This window comes from Helianthus annuus, chromosome 11 (assembly GCF_002127325.2).
Source record: "Helianthus annuus cultivar XRQ/B chromosome 11, HanXRQr2.0-SUNRISE, whole genome shotgun sequence".
In the NCBI taxonomy this organism is placed as follows: Eukaryota; Viridiplantae; Streptophyta; class Magnoliopsida; order Asterales; family Asteraceae; genus Helianthus; species Helianthus annuus.
In genome coordinates this window covers 139,769,898-139,785,109 of record NC_035443.2, presented here as the reverse complement: position 1 = coordinate 139,785,109, position 15,212 = coordinate 139,769,898, and the positions used below count along the sequence as shown (strand labels likewise).

The window sequence follows — 15,212 nt, the reverse complement described above, 5'->3', positions numbered from 1 at the left end:
TCCAGTTTTTGCGAGTGTGTTAGTTAAATTTTCAAGCACCACTGCAGCCTTGGCCTTCTTTTTTTCCTTCTTTTTTTCCTGTGATGCAGCCTTGGCCTCTTCTACCTCCACTGCAGACTTTTTTTCTTTTCTTTTTTGGCCTCCCAACCTGAGCATGATACTTTGGAGGAATCAAGGTGGTTGGGCATGCAGATTTAGGCCATAAGTCACTGCCATTCACTGGTTCAACAGTATGCTTGTACACCTCTTTCCAAGTCTCTAGCCAGTAAACCGGATGGACCCATTTTTCCGGAACACCATCACCTCTACCATGCAATCCCATATCCCAAATACATGCAACTGCATGTCTACAAGGGATACCTGTGAGATCCCATCTTCTACAAGAGCAGGTCCTTTCATCCAAACTCACAACCCTTTGGTCTTGGTGGTCATTAAAGTGTGTGCTGACCTGATACTTTGACCCTCCAGTCCAAATCACAGTGTACTCTGCAGCTTCATTCTTGATAGTTTGCAACAATTCAGTAGCTCCTGGAGTTAAAGGACCTTTACATTTGGCAATCTTCTTATGCACCACAACAATCTTCCTCATTAAATACTCCCTGGTATACTCTAGACATGTTATGATTGGCTTGTCCCTACCCTGTATCAGTTGCCTATTGAATACCTCGCAAATGTTGTTTAGCAATATGTCACACCTAGCCCTGCCTGTAATATCTTGAATTCATTAACTATGCTAAGACAAGCCAAATAAATGTAATTACTATGCTAAAGTACAAACCTGTGAAGAAGGCTCTTGACCAATGTTTGCTTGGTATTTCTTTGAGCCAATCATGTAAAGCTTTGTCCTTATCAAGCACTGCCTTCATAGACTTTTCAAACTCTGGTATTGTTGATGCAGAGGCACAATTCCACAACAGGTTTTTGTTTTCATCTCCACTCCATTTTGGTTTCATATTTTCGTGTATATGTCTCAGGCAGTATCTATGCTCTGCACTCGGATACACTTTAGACAATGCAGGAATTAACCCCTATGATTATAGTCACAAAACAGATTAACATTTAAATAAAAAGAGTTTAATAACAGTTTAATAAAAACAAAAAAAGAGCTTAATAACAGTCACCTTTTGCCTGTCACTTATAAAAGTGAAGTTGCTGTTAGATTCCAGATCCAAATCTCCACCTAGACACTTAAGAAACCACGTCCAACTGGCAGTTGTCTCAGCCTCCACCACTACATACCCAACAGGGTAAGTCCCATTGTTGCCATCCACTCCTACTGCTGTCAGAATCTGGCCAGGAAAGGGACCTTTCAAAAAACATCCATCAACCCCTAGTATAGGTCTTCCTATTAGTTTGAAGCCTGCCTTCATTGCACCTAAATAAACGTAGATCCTCCTGAACTGCCTTGTTAGACTGCTAGGATTGCAATTTGGCTCAACATCAATCTTCACTGTGCTGCCAGGATTAGATCTTAGTAGCTCCTCACCATAATCCCTAAGATTCTCATATTGTGCCTTATAATGACCCTGCACTCTTTGTGTGGCCTTCATCCTAGCCCTAAAAACTTGATGCAAAGTAACCTCGACTTGATACTTCCTTTGTAGATCTTCCTGTAAAGCTTTTAGTGGAATCCCAGGGTTGATTTTAACACTTTGTTGAATCTTCTTAGCTATCCAAGCAACTGTACAAAGTTTAACATCTCTCGTGTTCAAACATTCATGCTCATTGTGGTAGGTTTTAACAACCCAAGACCCTGTTTTTTTTCACTTTTGAAACATACAATAACCAAGGGCAAGTGGGTGGTGTATTCTTTTTAGGGTTAGAAGTTGAATTTCCTGAATTACCCTTTGATGTTCCCACGTGTGTGGGCCCATGTGCCTCTTTGGCATTTTCAGAATTCTCCTTAAATGCAGGTTGTTGGGAGGTGCCTTCATCATTTACTTCACAACTACTCAGTTTTGGAATCCCACCTATACAAATTACCCGAAGTCTGGTTTTATCATTCCTTGTAATGTGTAGTTGCCTCCTTGTCTCAATCGCATGATTCTTGACAATCAACTTTACATCGTCCTTTTCAGCAAATGACTGGCCAAGATAAAAGGGATCTTCACCTTATGTTTTGCACTTTTTCTTCTTTTTCCTAACACTCCTACAAGCTTTTTGAAGAGGAGTGTCAGCATCTGAATCTGTTACACTATCAAAACCATCTAAATCCACATGGTCATCTGAATCTACATCATTATCTTCTTCACATTCTTCATCAATCTCAAAATCAACAGCAGCCTTATACTCATCCATGTCTACACTATAATCGTCAACTAAGTTATCTTTGTCGACTATGTAGTCTGAATCTTCATCATCATCCTCTTCCTCACCCACATTATCAGCTCTGTCTTCCTGACCAACCTTCTTAGTTCTGTCTTTCCTAGGTGTAGTTTTAATGGCTACTGACTTTACACGTTTCCTAGGGGTAGTATCCACACATTCACCATTTTCACTTTCATTTTCACTTTCATTTTCACTTGTAGTCCCTTCATAAGCCCCTACATAACTACTATCAGTTTTATCCTCATCATCAATTTTATCTTCATCATGCTTACTGATGCGTGTTAGTGTATATATGTTTTTGGATATATATTTAAGCCCTTTTTACACTTTTAGCCAAGTTTTAAATTTATAAAACACGATATTTACTAACACTAAGCACACATATGGGCAAGTGCACCCATCGTGGACGTAGTATAGTGTTGGTAAGATACCGAGGTCGTCCAAGGACACAAGAGCTTTTAATACCGGTTTATCCTCAACGTCTAATCAAATCAAAAAGGTTAGAAAAATGTTTTAAACTAAGAAAAATAAAAACTAACTAAAATGCTGAAATTAAAAATAAAATAAAAACAGATAGACAAGATGAATCACTTGGTTCCGACACGTGTATTAGTATAACCTTTGATTATTTTCGCACTTTTGCACTTGTTTAAGAGATTATCTTAGTTATTGTAGTAGGCCCCTCTTTTGAAGGCGACGTTACCCTCAACCCAGTAGTTTGAGTCAGCAAGGATACAATCCTAAAGGGTCGGATTATTGAAAGATAATGAATTAAGTTATTAATGCAAATTATGGTAGGCCCCGCTTTTGGCGGTGACGTTACCCTCGGCTAAGTAGTCTGAGTCAGCAGGGATACAGTCCTAAATAGCCGGGTTATAGTATTAATAGTAGTTAACTTATGAGGGGGTCAAAGAGTTTGGATCCCCGCCATCCAATACCTATGGGCATTGAAGGAGATCCTACTAAATTTGACCCAGGTCCCAAGCAGGACCTCTAAACGCTGAACAAGGGCAAGACCCTTACCAAACCGTTCCCTTAACCCCCGACCAGGTAGCCAACATACCTCCATATAGACCGTGGAGATATGAATGGTGAAAATCTTTTATTTTATATAGACAGTAAAATAACGCCAAGACACCACGGACAAACGATAAGGAAAGATCACCTTCAACAGGAGTAACTAGTTATTAAAGTCATTAATACAAAACCAAATAAAAAGTGCAAAAGATTAAAAATAAAAAGTATTATACTAAACACTTGTCTTCACCAAGTGATGTAAGAGACTTAGGCAAACATGGCCTTGATTGTCAAGAACTCTTACGATCAATCTTGGATCCCGAGACGACTCACACACTCTACGATGGACAATGGATGATGGTGGTGGATGATGGTGTTATGGTGGTGGTGGGTGGTGGATGAAGTGTGAGAGAGGTGGTGTGCCAAGGGATGAGAGAGAATGAAGCCAAGCTCCTCTATTTATAGGCTGAACAGAAGGCTGGACACGGCCCCGTGTCCGCTGGACACGGCCCCGTGCCCGCCTGACACTCTCTCTCTTCATTAATTGTAATTGCAAATTACAATTAATGCGCCTGCTGTACTTTCACCACGCCCCCGTGCTCGCTGGACACGGCCCCGTGGTGGGCAATGGAAGCTTCTACTGGTTTGTCTTTTCTGCTGCTTCCTGGGCACGCCCCCGTGTTCGCTGGACACGGGGCGTGTTCAGGCTCTGTTTCTTCCTTTTTGCTTTGTGAGGTGCCGTTGAGGGTCCGGGCAGTCCACTTTTGTTCCTTTTCTTGTATTTATGGTAGAATTAGTGGTCTTTTTGCTTCTTTTGTGATTTTGAGCTCATTTCATCCTGAAAATACAAAAGGAAGACAAAAACACTCTTTTTCCAACATTAGTACTTAAAAAGGGTTAGTTTTATGCCTCAATTGATGTGTTTTATATGTTGCATTTTACACACATCAAATACCCCCACACTTGAACTTTTGCTTGTCCTCAAGCAAAACTCTTTAAATGTGGCTTACACTCCCAAATGGAATAGGTAGAAGAGAAGTTTTTTAGCTTGTCCTAGAGTGTCGGGAATCCAAGGTTTTTATAGGCTTTATTTTTATTTATTTACAATCCTATTCGTTATGATTTATTTTGAACTTTTCACAAGATAAACTACTTATTTGGGCATAACATCCCTTATTAAAATTCCATTTATATACAAGTTCACATACCTCACGGGAGATCGCTCAACACTCGGCCGAAGGTGTATATTTAAGTGAATCACTCGAGAGCGGCCGGAACTTACGTCTTCCATAGGCTTGCCAAGCAATCAATCCTCCTCCTTTTTAACTTTTTACCTTTGTAAATATCAAGAGGACTTTTGGGGTGAAGGATTGGGTTTAAAGGTGGGTGGTTGGTTAGTGGTTGTTAGTAAAAAGGGCGAAAATCGTAACAAGTGTCGGTTTTCGTGAAGTACCTTATTTTTAATGACTTTTTATTTTTGAAGTATTTCTCCAAACAAGCTTTTTATAGCTTTTGTTTGTTTTTGACTTCATCATCTAGTTTTTTTTTTTTTTTTTTTTTTTTTGATGTCACTTGAAAGGGCAAGTTGACGAAAAACCGAGCTTGTTACTAAAATAAAGGGTGAAAAAAAAATGAAAAAGGTTTTTGGTGGGTAAAAAAAATGTTTTGGGGGTAATGAAATGAAAGGTTTAGGCTCAAAGGGGTTTTCTAGGGGGATTTTGGGTAGGTAAAAAAAATGAAAAATAATGGTTTTGAAAGAAAAATAGTTAGTCCTAATGCCTCCATCATTTACTTACTTGGGTTTAAGTTGGTAAGGACCGGGAATGTATCGTCGTGGCAAGTTCTAGATTTGTAAGGACCGAGCGGCTATTCACACAAGAAACGAAAAATGAGCATTTAATCTAAATATGTGTATTTTTATGCTCAATAAAGGCTCAAAACTCACTTTTGTGGGAATGGGTTTTTAATGTGACCAAGCATATATAATCGAATTTTAAACTAGACTTGTTATGCCGTTTCATAGTTTTCTTATGTTGGTTCCTTTTTTATCACGACGCTATCGGTTGTAAACTTGTAAAAATATAACCTTTTTAGAACTTGTTCTTCCCAACTTAAACTAAGACAAGTAAATAAAAAAAATGAAAAAGTTTTTGAAAAAATTTGGGGTGTTTAGCGGTTCCAATAGAGTTTTGTGTAAGGCTTGTGTTTAGGATTTTGCAAAATTTCAAGGTTTTAGCATCCCCCCCACACTTAAATTACACATTGTCCTCAATGTGTCCAAAAACAATATTTTTGGTTGATTAAAATGTATAAAAGTGTGTTAAAAAGCAAAGATTTGTGTTACTGGCAGTCTGGACACGGCCCCGTGTCCATTGGACACGGCCCCGTGGTGAACTGCCAGTAACGAAAAACTTACAGAAGGTGAACACGGGGGCGTGTTGGGTGAACACGGCCACGTGTCGGGCAAAAATTTGCAGGTCAGTAGCCAAACAGCAGATCTGGGAGATGGACACGGGGGCATGTCGGCTGGACACGTCCCCGTGTGGACAGTCTGTTAGCCAGAAAAAATAGGTTTTTCTCCCGGTTTCTTCATCCTAGGGCTGCAAGTGCTAATGTTTAGCACTCTAACCCTCGCATTGCACCTGTTTAATCATTCAATACCATCCAACCAAGCACAAACCATCCTAACTTACCATTGTCAAACATTATCCAAACATAAAATAAAAACAAAATAAAGATAAAAAGTAGTTAAGGAAAGTAAATTGTTCGACAACTGGCACGCAGGCCATAAATTGTTTGATGGATAAGAAGGGCAATCAAACCTGTGGGCTCATCACCAGCCAGCCCCTTGTTCCTCCCAGCCTCCTACTCCATGTCTTCATCACTACCATCACCTCCACCCCCTTGCCTCGCCATGTACTCCCGGATGCTACCGATATCATCTTGTATATCGTTGACGTTGCGCTCGATAGCTCCAACCCGGTGGTATGTGTTGTTGGCGAGGTTGTAGGTGTTCCTGGTGCACATAAGGTTTTCCTGCAAAAGATCATGTAAACTTTGAAAATTAGGAAAACCGCCTCCTTGAGAGGAGGATTGACCCGGATCGCCTTGGGGTGGGTATTGGAAATGTGGAGGTGGTGCATGAAGAACTAGAGCCTCCTGCGGGTTCCATGCGTAGCCTTGCGTCCTTTGAAAGCTCACCGTCCCGTCCTCCGCTTCATAGAGCAAGTTCATGGCTCGGCAAATATGATAATCGACCCGACCCGACCATGGACTCCTTTCGAAGGACCTTGGGATATTTGTGAAGTGCTTGAAAAGACGGTACACCCATCCCCCGAAGAAGATTGGTGTAGGAGCAGAGGCAAGGCGGTTCAAGTGCATGTTTCGCAGTAGGAAGTAAGGAACATCGAGAGGCTTCTGGTTGTGGATGCAGTGAAGGACAACCAAATCTTTCAACCCAACAACGCCACTACTGTCATGGCGTTGGTTCAGCGAGTACGTGAGGAGCCTGTGGATGTAGCGGTATAGCGGGTCCCTCAGTTTGGTGCTCTTTGTGCTGCTCGGGTTGTAGATTCCTTCACCTATTTGAGCCCATGCGGCTTGGCGTTCGGTTGCATCCAAGTCTCTTAACCCCCCTGTATTCTCTTCATTTCCCGCTTCTTCATCATTGTATAGCCCAATAATGGCTCCAAACTGCGCCATGGAGGTTCTATAGGTGGTCCCTCCACATCGAAACTCAACCGCGTCATGATCAAACGGTTCGCGCCTTGAGTTGAAGATGAAGGTGCTATAGAATTCCATTGTGCACTGGTGGACCGACCGAAGTCGGGCAGTCAATGCGACGTGCAGTGGGCCCCTCACGATGTTGTTGAAGCGGTCCAGTTGGTTCACCATGGTTAGCAAATCAGTACATGCCCGCCTTGGGTATTCTTCGGGTCTTGTTTGTAGGACCTCGTAGCGTGCCCTAGCGTCAAGTTCGTTTGCACCAAATCTTGTGAATTTTGACATCTGAAAAGAATACATAAACAGTTAGTACGAAACCAGGAAAATTAAAGCGAAACTGCAAACAGTGGTCTGGACACGGCCCCGTGTTCAGCGGACACGGCCCCGTGTCCAGGCGTCTGTAACCCAAAAATTCCATTTTTCGTCCCGGTTTCGAAAACCTGAAAATTTTTAGCCCAATAGTAGCGGTTTCCCCCGAAAATGAAACCCTAAGTGTCTTTTTTCCAAAAACAAACCATTTACCCTTTCAATTTCGTGTTTTTCGGTTCAAGAACAAGGGTTTGGGTTTTTAGTTGGAAATCGGACGAATCTATCAACAATACATGTCTATTTACTTCCTACTACTCTATTCTAAACTACTACTAACAATTTTTATCAAAAATTTTGAGTTCGATCCGGATGAACATGAAGAACCCTAGATTTTTCCCCAATTTTTGATGTTTTAACTACATGCAAGTAACTAATCTAACTACTAAGAAGGATAGAATCATACCTTGACGTTGTTAGAATCGGTGGTGACGTTCGAAATCTGCAGAAAATCGCCTCTAACCAGAGAGTTTTCGGTGAAACGGGGCGTGTGGAATGGTGTAACTGATAGGAAAAGAGGGTTTTATCCCGACAGTCGCCTCGACACGGCCCCGTGTCCAGCGGACACGGCCCCGTGCCGGGAGAAGTTTTTGAATTTTTTTTTTTTTTTTGTGCTCGTGTGCATGCCCCTTATTTCCGAAAAATGGTTAGATGATTTACTGGTTTTGAGCGTACACTTACCTGTAACATGTCGGGTACGAGTTTATTCGTTGACCGTTTGTAGTGCGATTTCCTCTTCCTCATCCTCAATGGATCCTTTGTAGAGTTTCAGCCGTTGGCCATTGACTTTAAATGGTGTCCCATTTCGAGTTTTAATTTCTACTGCACCGTGTGGAAAAACATGGGTAACGGAAAAAGGTCCTGACCACCTAGATTTCAACTTACCAGGAAATAATCGAAGTCGTGAATTAAACAATAGAACTTGGTCTCCAACCCGAAATTCATTAGACTTAATATATTTATCATGCAAATTTTTCATTCTTTCTTTATAAATTTCGGAGTTAGAATATGCATAATTCCTAAGTTCTTCTAATTCGTTTATTTGACAAAATCGATTTTTACCGGCAACTTCTAAATCTAAGTTTACGTTTTTTATTGCCCAGTAGGCTTTGTGAGCGATTTCTACTGGCAAGTGGCAACTTTTTCCATAGACGAGTTTGTATGGGGTTGTGCCTATAGTGGTTTTATAAGCAGTTCGAAAAGCCCACAAAGCGTCGTCTAATTTATCGGCCCATTCTTTTTTATTTATTCCTACGGTTTTTTCAAGTATTCGTTTTAAACCTCGATTAGTCACTTCGGCTTGCCCATTTGTTTGAGGATGATATGCTGTCGAGACCCGGTGATAGACCCCATACCTTGTTAATATTTTTTCGAGTTGATGATTGCAAAAATGGGTACCTCTATCACTTATCAAAGCCTTTGGTGTCCCGAAACGAGAGAACAGCTTTTTCAGAAATTTTACCACCACTCTCCCATCGTTTGTTGGAAGAGCTTCGGCCTCTGCCCATTTAGACAAGTAATCTACTGCCACAAGTATATATTTGTTTCCCTTTGAAGGTGGGAAAGGTCCCATGAAATCGAGTCCCCACACATCAAAGATTTCACAAACGAGAATGCCATTTTGAGGCATTTCGTTTTTGGAAGAAATATTACCTGATCTCTGGCAGGCATCACATGTCTTTACAAGGTTTTGTGCATCCTTGTAAATGGTTGGCCAGTAAAATCCTGAGTCAAATACCTTTCGTGCGGTACTTGCGGCACCATGATGTCCTCCGTATGGACCTTCATGACAATGACGGAGTATTCTTCGCGCTTCATTACCATGGACACACCTTCGGATGAGCTGGTCGGCACACATTTTGAAAAGATAGGGGTCTTCCCAAAAGTAATGCTTTACATCAGCAAAGAATTTCTTCCTTTGATGATGTGGCCATCCTTTGGCGACTACACCGCTAGCTAAGAAATTAGCGTAGTCGGCATACCATGGTTCTTGTCTACTTTCCATCATTTCCAGGGATTCCGTGGGAAATTTTTCGTTGATTTGCTCGTCCCTGGTTGTCTCCAAAGCTGGGTCTTCTAAGCGTGAGAGATGATCTGCAGCAGTGTTTTCTGCTCCTCTTTTGTCCTTGATTTCAATGTCGAATTCTTGGAGGAGTAGAATCCACCTTATCAAACGGGGTTTTGCGTCTTGCTTCTTGAAGAGGTACCTGATGGCTGCATGGTCTGTATAAACTATTGTTTTAGAAAGAACAAGATAAGAACGAAATTTATCAAAAGCAAATACCACCGCTAGTAATTCTTTTTCTGTAGTTGTATAATTTTCTTGTGCATCATTAAGAGTTTTACTAGCATAATAAATTGGGTGGAAATGTTTTTCTTTTCTTTGTCCCAAGACTGCTCCAACAGCAAAGTCGCTTGCATCACACATGATTTCGAATGGAAATTTCCAATCTGGCGCTATCATGATAGGTGCGTTGACTAGCATTTCCTTGAGGGTTAGAAATGCTTGATTGCATTCCTTGTCAAAGATGAAGGGTGCATCTTTTTCAAGCAATTTTGTTAGAGGTCTCGAAATTTTTGAAAAGTCCTTGATAAACCTTCTATAGAATCCGGCATGCCCTAGGAAACTTCTGATTGCTCGTACGGAGGATGGAGGAGGTAATCGAGAAATAGTCTCTATTTTTGCTCGATCAACTTCCATTCCTTCGCTTGAGATCTTGTGACCGAGTACTATTCCCTCTGTTACCATGAAATGGCATTTTTCCCAGTTAAGGGCGAGGTTAGTTTCCTCACATCGGGATAGCATTCGTTCAAGATTATCGAGGCATTGGTCATATGAGTCTCCAAAGATGGAAAAGTCATCCATGAAGACTTCCATTGTCTTTTCGATCATATCATGGAAAATGGCTACCATACAACGTTGGAATGTTGCAGGCTCATTACATAGACCGAATGGCATGCGTCGATATGCAAAAGTTCCGTAGGCACATGTGAAAGTTGTTTTCTCTTGGTCTTCTGGTGCTATCGGTATTTGAAAGTAACCTGAAAAACCATCTAAGAAACAATAAAATTTATGACCGGATAATCTTTCTAACATTTGATCAATGAAGGGCAAAGGAAAGTGGTCTTTCCTAGTTGCTTCATTTAATCTTCTATAATCTATACAGACTCTCCATCCTGTGACGGTTCTCGTTGGTATTAATTCATTTTTCTCGTTAGTTATTACCGTCATACCTCCTTTCTTTGGGACTACTTGGACTGGACTTACCCACGGGCTATCGGAGATAGGGTAGATTAGTCCGGCGTCGAGTAGTTTGATGACTTCATTCTTAACCACTTCTTGAACATTGGGGTTCACTCTTCGTTGTGGTTGAATTACTGTTTTGTAGTCATCATTCATTAAAATTTTGTGCGTACACATGGAAGGGCTTATTCCTTTAATATCTACAAGCTTCCAAGCGATTGCATTTTTGTGTTTTTTAAGTAAGTTAACTAATTTCTCTTTTTCTACATTACTTAATTTAGATGAAATAATTACGGGTAACCTACCATCTTTGCCTAGAAAAGCATATTCCAAACCTTTAGGAAGTTCTTTGAGCTCAATGGGTGGGTCTTTAGAAGACACCTTATTTTGTGGCTCATCTAGATCAAGAACCTTAAAAGTTTGTTCTATGGCTATCTCTTCTTCGACAAAGTGGTCTTCTTCGTTGGTTGTATCGGGTGGTTCAGCTTCATCTTCAATTAGGGGGTCATTGTTGCCAAAAGGATATTTCATTGAGCGCTCAAGATCTATGCTCCTTTTGAATGCCCCTAATTGAAGAGGTAGATTGTTGTACTTCCGGTTTTTCAAAGCTTTATGAGTTTGTACAAAAGGTTTTCCCAAGACTAAGGGGGCGTCATCTAGGATGACGAAGTCGGTTGGGATTACCATTTGATTTGTTTGAACTAAAACATCTTCAACTACATCGATTGATTTCATTACTTTCCGATTGGATAGAAAAATGGGTATTTGAAGTGGAGTAAAATCATTAACACTTAATTTTTCAAAAATATAGTTAGGCATTATGTTAACACAAAGATCTTTATCAATGGTGATATTACTAATAAATGAATTTTGAAAGAAACATGGAACCGGTGTGATGTTAATTTCAAAAGGGTCTTCTTTTATTAGCGAGGTTTGATCATTAGTTAACTTAACACTTACTAAGTCTTTGATTTTAGCACTAGTGTTTAACTCTTTTAAAAACTTGGCATGAGGGGTTATTAAACAATGGTTTTCGAAAGTAGGTGACAAGAGGTTAATTTCTTCAAAATTAGACTCTTCTTGAATTTTAATATTAACGGACTCACCATTTTCATTGTTTAACTCATGTGTCGGTTTTTCACTTTCTTGTTCTTCCATTTTTACACTTTCAACTATCTCTACGTTATTATCATTTTTTAGCTCTTCTCTTACGCGGGATTCCTCTTCCCTTGCGCGAGATTCTTTTATACAACGTTCGATAGTTTTAATGTGTTCTAATATCCTATTAGTCACTTCGGTGAGATTGAAAGAATTTGGATCCTCAAAGCTTGAATCCGGTTGCTCGATCCTAGGTTCCTCATAATACTCATATGAAGTAGATGGTTCACACCATTGTTCTTCATTGTAAGTATATGATGGATAAGGGTCGAAGCTTTGTTCTTCATAGTACTCATATGAGGTGGGTTGTTCACGCCATGGTTCCTCATAATAAGAGTATGAAGGTGGTGGCTCATATGTTGAATCTTCAAAGTATGAGTATGAAGGCTCATACCTTGGTTCATCAAAATATGAGTATGAGGGAGGAGGTTCATACCTTTGGTCTTCATAGGATGTGTATGAAGTTGATGGCTCGTACCTGTGCTCCTCATAATGGTTGTATGAATTGGATGGTTGATATGAAGTATTATATTGAACCGAGCGTGTGTTACGACAATTAGTGCAATAATTACCCCTATAATCATCCTCATCATAGGTGTAGTTGTAACCTCTTGAGTATTGATCCATAAGAATCACTCAACAGATCACAACTGAGTCTCGGGACCAGAAAACAAAAATAAGACGGAAACAGAAGCTGGACACGGCCCCGTGTTGAGTGAACACGGCCCCGTGTTCAGGGACTGTATCTGGGCGTTTTAATTAAATTTACTGGTCACGTTGAGCACGGGGGCGTGTTCAGTGAGCACGGCCCCGTGTTCAGACTCTGTATCTGGGTATCTACTCTAAAAATATGCAGCACGGGGGCGTGTTCAGTGAGCACGGCCCCGTGTTCAGGCTACTGTAAATGCAAAACTAAACTAAAATGCAGAAAAATGCGCGCGTTTTGAAAAGGTTTTGAAAAACTGATTAGGCCGTCGATTTTAAGCTTCCTTAAAATCCTTGTGTCCCCGGCAGCGGCGCCAAAAACTTGATGCGTGTTAGTGTATATATGTTTTTGGATATATATTTAAGCCCTTTTTACACTTTTAGCCAAGTTTTAAATTTATAAAACACGATATTTACTAACACTAAGCACACATATGGGCAAGTGCACCCATCGTGGACGTAGTATAGTGTTGGTAAGATACCGAGGTCGTCCAAGGACACAAGAGCTTTTAATACCGGTTTATCCTCAACGTCTAATCAAATCAAAAAGGTTAGAAAAATGTTTTAAACTAAGAAAAATAAAAACTAACTAAAATGCTGAAATTAAAAATAAAATAAAAACAGATAGACAAGATGAATCACTTGGTTCCGACACGTGTATTAGTATAACCTTTGATTATTTTCGCACTTTTGCACTTGTTTAAGAGATTATCTTAGTTATTGTAGTAGGCCCCTCTTTTGAAGGCGACGTTACCCTCAACCCAGTAGTTTGAGTCAGCAAGGATACAATCCTAAAGGGTCGGATTATTGAAAGATAATGAATTAAGTTATTAATGCAAATTATGGTAGGCCCCGCTTTTGGCGGTGACGTTACCCTCGGCTAAGTAGTCTGAGTCAGCAGGGATACAGTCCTAAATAGCCGGGTTATAGTATTAATAGTAGTTAACTTATGAGGGGGTCAAAGAGTTTGGATCCCCGCCATCCAATACCTATGGGCATTGAAGGAGATCCTACTAAATTTGACCCAGGTCCCAAGCAGGACCTCTAAACGCTGAACAAGGGCAAGACCCTTACCAAACCGTTCCCTTAACCCCCGACCAGGTAGCCAACATACCTCCATATAGACCGTGGAGATATGAATGGTGAAAATCTTTTATTTTATATAGACAGTAAAATAACGCCAAGACACCACGGACAAACGATAAGGAAAGATCACCTTCAACATGAGTAACTAGTTATTAAAGTCATTAATACAAAACCAAATAAAAAGTGCAAAAGATTAAAAATAAAAAGTATTATACTAAACACTTGTCTTCACCAAGTGATGTAAGAGACTTAGGCAAACATGGCCTTGATTGTCAAGAACTCTTACGATCAATCTTGGATCCCGAGACGACTCACACACTCTACGATGGACAATGGATGATGGTGGTGGATGATGGTGTTATGGTGGTGGTGGGTGGTGGATGAAGTGTGAGAGAGGTGGTGTGCCAAGGGATGAGAGAGAATGAAGCCAAGCTCCTCTATTTATAGGCTGAACAGAAGGCTGGACACGGCCCCGTGTCCGCTGGACACGGCCCCGTGCCCGCCTGACACTCTCTCTCTTCATTAATTGTAATTGCGAATTACAATTAATGCGCCTGCTGTACTTTCACCACGCCCCCGTGCTCGCTGGACACGGCCCCGTGGTGGGCAATGGAAGCTTCTACTGGTTTGTCTTTTCTGCTGCTTCCTGGGCACGCCCCCGTGTTCGCTGGACACGGGGCGTGTTCAGGCTCTGTTTCTTCCTTTTTGCTTTGGGAGGTGCCGTTGAGGGTCCGGGCAGTCCACTTTTGTTCCTTTTCTTGTATTTATGGTAGAATTAGTGGTCTTTTTGCTTCTTTTGTGATTTTGAGCTCATTTCATCCTGAAAATACAAAAGGAAGACAAAAACACTCTTTTTCCAACATTAGTACTTAAAAAGGGTTAGTTTTATGCCTCAATTGATGTGTTTTATATGTTGCATTTTACACACATCACTTACCACTGTCCTCGTAACTTTCTTGTTCACTCAAGTCAACATATTCAGGTTCTCTAACATCATTTTCTACATCCTGTTTAGGATTTTTCTTAATATGTTGAATATAAAGATCAAGCACCTTGTTTGTTTTAACATATTCAAGCAGTCTAATGAAGTCAGTGTTACTGCCTAAGGGCCTTAAACCTAACATTAAATCTTCTCCTGGAACCCTAAAATGGTATACCACAGCATCCTCTTCAGAATAGCCTAACTCTACAAGCATATCATTCGAGATTGTCACAGATAAAAAGTCAGAATCCACCTGGTCAATGTGGTCTACCTGACCCCCACTGTAGTCAAAATCATCCTCATCAGTGAAATTACCTCCATGATGAAGTCTCAGCGTGAAAAATCCAGGTCGATTAGCTGTATATTCACAAAAAAACTTTTCAGAGATCGATTCAACTGACTTTGCCCTAACAATTTTGAAAGAAAAAACATGAAATACGTACCATATTTTACTTCAGGATCAAACATTGTGCCTGCTCTTCGGACACACCAGTTCCAGTCTTCGTCATCCATTGTTAGGGTTTGAGTAGGAGAAGGGAACCAGGTTGAGGAAGGAAGAAGATGATGGGGTTTGAGTAGGGTTTGATCGAAACAGGGGCTAGG

At 40.7% G+C, this 15,212-nt stretch overlaps 1 protein-coding gene across 1 annotated transcript; it reads right to left on the bottom strand.

The window, feature by feature from the left end:
- Nucleotides 1-31: 31 nt before the first annotated feature.
- LOC110888475 lies at nt 32-15,122 on the bottom strand. The gene is made up of 7 exons (XM_022136001.1): nt 15,053-15,122; nt 14,565-14,966; nt 2,154-2,543; nt 1,845-1,970; nt 1,122-1,753; nt 779-1,028; nt 32-705 (listed from the first exon to the last, which is right to left on the bottom strand). The coding sequence occupies exons 1-7, from the start codon at nt 15,120-15,122 to the stop codon at nt 32-34; spliced, it is 2,544 nt and encodes an 847-aa protein (XP_021991693.1).
- Nucleotides 15,123-15,212: the final 90 nt, after the last annotated feature.